Source organism: Otolemur garnettii, unplaced genomic scaffold (assembly GCF_000181295.1).
Source record: "Otolemur garnettii isolate 467f Iridium unplaced genomic scaffold, OtoGar3 scaffold00045, whole genome shotgun sequence".
NCBI classification, from domain to species: Eukaryota; Metazoa; Chordata; class Mammalia; order Primates; family Galagidae; genus Otolemur; species Otolemur garnettii.
In genome coordinates, this window is record NW_003852440.1 from 4,574,036 (window position 1) to 4,581,885 (window position 7,850).

The 7,850-nt window shown below is 41.4% G+C and overlaps 1 protein-coding gene across 1 annotated transcript; it reads left to right on the plus strand.

Annotated features, from left to right (window-relative positions):
* The first annotated feature begins 190 nt into the window (after nucleotides 1-190).
* LOC100946731 (protein BTG3-like) lies at nucleotides 191-993 on the plus strand. Its single transcript, XM_012805901.2, has one exon. The coding sequence runs from the start codon at nucleotides 191-193 to the stop codon at nucleotides 941-943; it is 753 nt and encodes a 250-aa protein (XP_012661355.1). The 3' UTR covers nucleotides 944-993.
* Nucleotides 994-7,850: the final 6,857 nt, after the last annotated feature.

Sequence of the window (7,850 nt, forward strand, 5' to 3'; positions counted from 1 at the left end):
CTACCCAGGGGGACAGCTTGAGGCTCTGTCTCAAAAAAAAAAAAAAAAAAATCAGAATGCAGTAAAACTTTGATCTAAAAATGCTAAGGCGGCTCTTGGCCCACCCGCCAGCCCGCCAGCCAGTCCTCTCAGCATGTGCTCGGGGGCCTGACGATGCGGGAGCCACAGGCGCTGGGAGAAGAGGAAAAACATGAAAAACAAAATGGCTGCTGTTGTCTTCTTTTTCACAAGGCTAGTTCGAAAACATGATAAGTTGAAAAAAGAGGCAGTTGAGAGGTTTGCTGAGAAATTGACTCTAATACTTCAAGAAAAATACAAAAATCACTGGTATCCGGAAAAACCATCAAAAGGACAGGCTTACAGATGCATTCGTGTCAATAAGTTTCGGAAAATTGATCCTGGTGTCCTGAAAGCTTGTGAGAACAGCTGCAGCTTGTACAGTGACCTGGGCTTGCCAAAGGAGCTTACTCTCTGGGGAGTCCCATGTGAGGTGTGCTGTCCATACGGCGAGAAAAACAATGTTGTTGCCAGCTTTGAAAATGAGGATGAGAACAAGGACGAGATCTCCAAGAAAGTTACCAGAGGCCTTGATAAAGTTACCTCTGATTATCATTCAGGGTCTTCTTCCTCAGATGAAGAAACAAGGAAGGAAGTGGAAGTGAAACCCAGTTCCCTGACTGCAACACCAAGCCCAGTGTACCAGATTTCGGAACTGATATTCCCACCTCTTCCAGTGGGGCATCTGTTGCCCAGAAAAAAGCCAGGAATGTACCGAGGGAATGGCCATCAGAGCCACTACCCTCCTCCTGTTCCATTTGGTTATCCAAATCCGGGAAGGAAGCATAAACCATACTGTCCAATTCCAGTGACATGGGTACCTCCTCCTGGAAGGCATTGTGACTGGAATCACTGGATTAATCCTCACATGTTAGCACCTCACTAGCTTCTTTTGATTTTGTGGGTGTCATGTTGAGAGAAAGGTAGAATAAACCTTACCACGCACTGAAAGTTAAAAGTTCATACTAACAGCAAAGTTAGATGGACCAAACCATCAAACTTATTTTTATAGAAGTTACTGAGAATAATCTTTCTTAAAAATATATATGCACTTTAGATATATTGATATAGTTGGGGAAATTTTATTAAAGTTAGTCAAGTGCCTGAGTTTTTAATACTGGACTTGAGTATTTATATATTGTGCATAAACTCTTGAATACGAGAAGACTGTAGGAGTGGATGATCTGTTGTAGCACCTTGGAGCATTTACTTTATGGAGTGTATGTAAGTTATTTATATACAAGGAGATCTATTTTATGTCGTTGTTTAGAAAAATTGCCTGAAATCATGTAGTTGCACATAAAAAGTAGTTTGAGCCAAAAAAATAAAAAATAAAAATGCTAAAGCATTAATTTGTAATTGGACAGATGTTATCCTTCACATAAGCAGCTGTTGTCTAGAGATAGAGACAACAGCTGTCCGAGGTGTATATTGTAGCCGGGATCTATGTGTGGTTTTTATGTTTTAAATTAAAATGAACTTCTTCCTGACAAACGCAAACCTTGTAACCTAATTGTTTGTATCCTCACATTAATCTGAAATTTAAAAATAATAAAAATAAATAAATTAAAACGAACTTAAATTAAACTAAAAATTCAATTCCTCTATCCCACTAGCCACATTTTGTGTACCAGACTGCAGATGGATGTGTATCGAAGAGTTCTAAACTAGTCTAGATTCTTCTGCACTCTGCTCTACAACCCCCCTCCCCGCAGTCATTTGGGTTTGTAACTAGTGCTCTGGAGGCAAGACGGGTTCAAAGACGTGAAGCGTGTGGAAGACTACAGACTAAAAACATATGCGTTGTAGAATAATCATTTTATTTGGTTCAGAAAGTCTGACAGGTGCAGGGGAGGGCTTACCTCTGTTCCACAATGCCTGGGGCTGATGGGAAAGATTCAATGACCAGGGCTTAGATCGTCTGAAGTCATCTTTACTCACATGCCTGGCATTTGAGGTTTGGCTGTCAGCTGGGACCTCAGGCTGGAACCTCTAAGGATGGTCTCTTGGGTTGGCCTGGGCTTCCTGGCCACACAGTGGCTAAGTCCAAAAGCAAACATCTAGAGAAAGGACATAGAAGTTACTGGGTTCTTAAGGTCTGGGCCTGGTTCACTTCCACTATATTTTATTGGTCAAGTAGGCACTGAGCCCAGATTCAAGAATCTATATTCAATGGGAAGAGTATCAAAGAATTTGGGTTGTTTTAAAACCACTGTGCCTCGTAACTCCCCTCTTTTCCTTCAATGCTTACTTTTATAGGAAAGAACGTTTTTCTTTATAAAACAAGTCTTTATGAATTGTATTCCTTCAATATTATAAAAATATAAAGCGCCCTACTATGTGTCAAGTACTGTGCAGACTACTAATCTGAGTAATGTCATGAAAGAGAAAATAGAGAAATGCAATCAGAGAAATCTTTTTTTAGATGGGAGACAACCTAAAAATGTCTATAGGCATCACCAATATAGAAAACAATTCCAGGCTCGGTGCCTGTGGCTCAAGTGGCTAAGGCGCCAGCCACATACACCTAAAGTGGCAGGTTCAAATCCAGCCCGGGCCCACCAAACAACAATGACAGCAGCAACCAAAAAAATAGCCAGGCGTTGTGGCGGGCACCTGTGGTCCCAGCTACTTGGGAGGCCGAGGCAGAAGACTCACTTGAGCCCAGGAGTTGGAAGTTGCTGTGAGCTGTGATGCCACAGCATTCTACCCAGGGGGACAGTTTGAGGCTCTGTCTCAAAAAAAAAGAAAAGAAAAGAAAAGCAAGCAATTCCAGATCTTGGCAGAGAAGGAAGGGCTTGGGTGAAGAGTACCAAGGAATGAATTTACATCAGGCCGCAGAGGGGTACTAGCAGTATTTAAGTCCTTTGTTCCTTCCAGAAATTGTTACAATTTTCCTTTTTTTTTTTTTCCTTTTTTGAGACAGAGTCTTACTGTGTCACCCAGAGTACAGTGCAGCGGCATCATCATAGCTCACTGCAACCTCAAACTCCTGGGTTCAAGTGATCTTCCTGCCTCAACCTCTCAAGTAGCTGGGATTACAAGTACCTGTCATGACATCCAGCTAGTTTTCCTATTTTTGGTAGAGATGGAGCCTGGGGTCTCACTCTTGCTTAAGCTGATCTTGAACTTCTGACCACTCAAGAATCCTCCTGTCTCAGCCTCCCAAAGTGCTAGGATTATCGGCATGAGCCATCTCACCCAGCCTACAATTTTCCTTTTAATGGAGTTGTACCCTTTTCCCTCTGAACATTTAAAAGCACATTTGGACAGAACACTGTGGCCACAGGGAGCCTAATTCTAAAGAAATCAGGGCCCTCAATGCCATTATTTCTACCACTGCCTTCCCCTACTTGGAAGAGAGTGAACATAAATACTGACTGGAAGGGTCCTTCCAAGAAGCAAGAAACTTAGGTGCTGCAATGGGTTCTCTAAGTAATTCTGATTTGCTGAGAGCTAAAACTTTCTCCTCTGCTCAATATTCTGTGTGGCTTTGCTTCCATCTTCAAGAAAAGAAACTTGGGTGGTGCCTGTGGCTCAAAGGAGTAAGACGCCGGCCCCATATGCCAGAGGTGGCGGATTCAAATCCAGCCCCTGCCAAAAACTGCAAAAAAAGAAAGAAAGAAAGAAAAGAACCTTTACCACTCACCAACTTTCTTACATAAGAAGGGCCACCAACCATCAGGACGGAATCTGTGACTAATGGGGAAGAAAGAGAGTGTGGGAAGAAAGGGACACTTTGAGGCTGGAGGAGCAGTCCCTGGTTATGACTATGTCTGGCCAGTGGTGGTGTTGACCCTCAGTTCAGGCTGTGTCTGGTGGGATGGTGGGATGGGGTGCAGAACCCATGGCTCTGATGGCCCCCATAGGGGGAGAGTGGTTGCCCCATGTGGACTAAGTTCGGCAGGCAGGGCTGGTACCCAGTCCCTGTGGGGCCTGCAAGCAGAGGCTTGCCTGGTGTGAACTGAGACCTGAGGGCAAAGACATGGTCCCCTGACTCCAACAGAACCCTCCAGCAGAGGCTTGCTGGGTGTGAACCAAGGCCTGAGGACAAGGGCGTGGTCCCCTGTCTCTAGCAGGGTCAGTGAGCACAGGCTTATTGGGCAAAGACTGAGACCTGCTAGCAGGTCGTGGTGCCAACTCCAATAGAGCCTGCAAACAGAGGTTTGCCAGGCAGTGGACTGGGACTGGCAGGCAGGGGCATGGTCCCCTGACTCCAACTGGTCTAGCAAGCAGAGGCTTTCTGGGTGTGGACTGAGACTCTTGAGCAGGGGTGGGCCTCTGGCTCCCACTGGGCCTGTGAACACAGAAGTGGACAACAGTGTGGACTGAGTCTGGCAGGCAGAGGCATGGACCTTGGCTCCAATTGTGCTGTTGGAGACCCTTAAATCCCTCTCTTGGGCAGGGTTTGCACTGCCTGAGACAATTTAATTAGAACTTGCATCAGAGGATGTCCACTTGCGGACATTCTGAAGTTGATCTTTGAAGTTCTGAACTGGAAAAGATCTGAAGGGTGGGGGCTGAGCATCGCAGTTATACTGTGGCTTCATAGGATAGGGTAGAGGTTGGCTGATATCAAAACAAAGCTAGCTTGTGCTATCTCACCAAGTAGGTCCTCAGAATCTCCTACCAAGATTCTGAAAGGGGCCTTTGTAAGGTTGTAGGAGATAAGCCACAATTACAAAACCTAGCACTTTGGTAAGGGGCTATCTCTACTACCTACTACATGAGAACTCCAATTCAATCTCACCCTACCAGTTCTAATAATCAAATGGTGGAAGATAAACATGGTGCAGACCCAAGAGAAGAACCCTGGCAACATGAATAACCAGAGTAGATCAAACCCCCCAAGAAATGACAAAGGAGATATGACCGAAGATGCAATGCATAAACAAATGGCTGCAATTCATCAAATTCAGAATACGGATTGCAAATAAGATAAATAGAATGGAAGACAAGATAGAAATTGAATTCTAAAGAGTAGTTCTAAAGTTGTCTCAAAAAATTAATGAATTCAAAGACAAAGTCACCAAAGATATGGACACAATGAGAAAAGAGATAACAGAGCTCAAGGAAACAAAAAAGGTAGTTGAGGAGTTCTGAAATACAGTAGAATTCCTCAGTAATATAGCTGACCAGGAAGAAGAAAGGATCTCTGAAACTGAAGACAAAGCTTTTGAACATTCCCAAACACTCAAAGACGCAGACAAATGGAGAGCAAAAATTGATCATTCCCCAAGAGAGTTGTGGGACCACTCCAAAAGACCAAACACTCATCTTATAGGAATTCCTGAAGGAAAAGAGGATGGCCCTAAAGGTACACATGCTCTACTCCAAGAGATTTTGGAGGAGAATTTCCCAAGCATGGCAAGAGATCCAGAACTTCAGATAGTAGACAGTTTCAGAACCCCAGCAAAACTCAATCCAAATAAAGCATCTCCTAGACACACTGTGATTAACTTTGCCAAAGTTAAGATGAAGGAGAAAATTCTACAAGCAGCCAGATGTAAGAAAAGCATCACTTACAAAGGAAGAAATATCAGAATGACTGCAGATCTCTCAGCTGAAACATTTCAAGCCAGAAGAGGATGGTCATCGACCTTCAATCTCCTAAAACAAAACAACTTTCAACCCAGGACCCTGTATCCAGCTAAACTGAGTTTTATTTGTGATGGAGAAATCAAATACCTTAATGACATGGACATGTTGAAGAAATTTACCATAACTAAACCAGCTCTTCAGGATATTCTCAGACCCATCCTCCACAATGACCAGTGCAATGTTCTACCTCCAAAGTAAACTCACCCAGAAATTTTTGAACAAAACCCAACTTTCACAGTGGTGAAGGGATTTAAAATGTCCACTGGACATCTGAAAATCATGACACCCAAAACACAACCAGACTTATCAATTCTCTCAATATGAATGGTTTAAATTGTCCTCTAAAGAGGCACAGGCTGGCTGATGGGATACATAAACTCAGACCAGATATCTGCTGCATACAAGAATCTCATTGTACCTTAAAGGATAAAAATAGACTCAGGGTGAAGGGATCGACTTCTATAATACAGGCAAAAGAAACCAGAAAAAAAGCAGGGGTTGCAATTTTAGCTGTAGATACAATCGGCTTTAAACTAACAAATATAAAGAAAGATAAGGATGGTCACTAAGTATTTGTCAAGGGAAACCCAAACATGATGAGATTTTGATAATTAACATTTATGCACCCTACCAGAATGCTCCTCAATTTATAAAGCAAACCCTAATGGATATGAACAACTTGATATCTTCCTGCACTATAATAGTTGGAGATTTTAACACCCCTTTGACAGTTTGGATAGATCCCCCAAGAAGAAACTAAACAAAGAAATATTAGACTTAAACCTGACCCTAGAACAAATGGACTTTATAGACCTCTATAGAATATTTCATCCTAATATAACTGAATATACATTCTTCTCATAAGCCCATGGGTCATCCTCCAAAATAGATCATATCCTAGGACACAAGTCTAACCTCAGCAAATTTAAAAGTATAGAAATTATTCCTTGTATCTTCTTGGACCACCATGGAATAAAAGTTGAACTCAACAGCAACAGGAATCTTCATACTCAAATAAAGTCAATCTTATGCTGAATGATAGCCAGGTCAAACACAAGATTAATAAGGAAATTACCAAATTTTTGGAACAAAATGATAATGAAGACACAAATTATCTAAACCTGTGGGATATTGCAAAGGCAGTCCTAAGAGGGAAATTTATAGTATTGGAAGCCTTCATCAAGAGAACAGAAACAGAGGAAGCTAACAACTAAATGGATCATCTCAAGCAGCTAGAAAAGGAAGAACATTCCAACCCCAAACCCAGCAGAAGAAAAGAAATAACCAAAATTAGGGTAGAATTAAATGAAATTGAAAACAAAAGAATCATTCAGAAGATCAATGAAACAAAAAGTTGGTTTTTGAAAAGATTAATAAAATTGATAAGCCAGTGGCCAACCTAACCAGAAACAGAAAAGTAAATCTCTAACATCGCCTATCAGAAACAATAAAGGAGAAATAACAACAGACATCTCAGAAATTCAAAAATTCCTCAATGATTACTACAAAAATCTCTTTTCTCAGAAATATGAAAATCTGAAGGAAGTGGACCAATACCTGGAAGCACACTACCTTCCTAGACTCCACCAGAAAGAATTAAAAATCTTGAATAGACCTGTATCAAGACTGAAATAGCATCAACAGTATGAAATCTCCATAAAAAGTCCAGGACTAGATGGCTTCACATCAGAATTCTATCAGACCTTTCAAAAGGAACTAGTGCCTACATTATACAACCTTTTCCAAAGCATAGAAAAAGAAGGAATACTTTCCAACACATTCTATGAAGCAAATATCACCCTGATCCCCAAACCAGGAAAGGATCCAACAAAGAAAGAAAATTATAGACCAATATCATTAATGAATATAGATGCAAAAATATTCAATAAGATCTTAGCAAACAGAATTCAACAACACATCAAAAAATTATACACTATGATCAAGTTGGTTTTATTCCAGAGTTACAGGGTTGGTTCAACATATGCAAATATATAAATATAATATATCACATCAATAAAATAAAAAACAAAGACCATATGATTTTCTCAATTGACACAGAAAAAGCCTTTGATAATATCCAACATCCTTTCATGATCAGAACACTTAAGAAAATGGGCATAGGCTCGGCGCCTGTGGCTCAAGCGGCTAAGGCACCAGCCACATACACCTAAGGTGGCGGGTTTGAATCCAGC

Excerpts from the sequence above, each read along its gene's own strand:
- LOC100946731 (XM_012805901.2), top strand. The coding sequence starts at position 191 with ATGAAAAACAAAATGGCTGCTGTTGTCTTCTTTTTCACAAGGCTAGTT.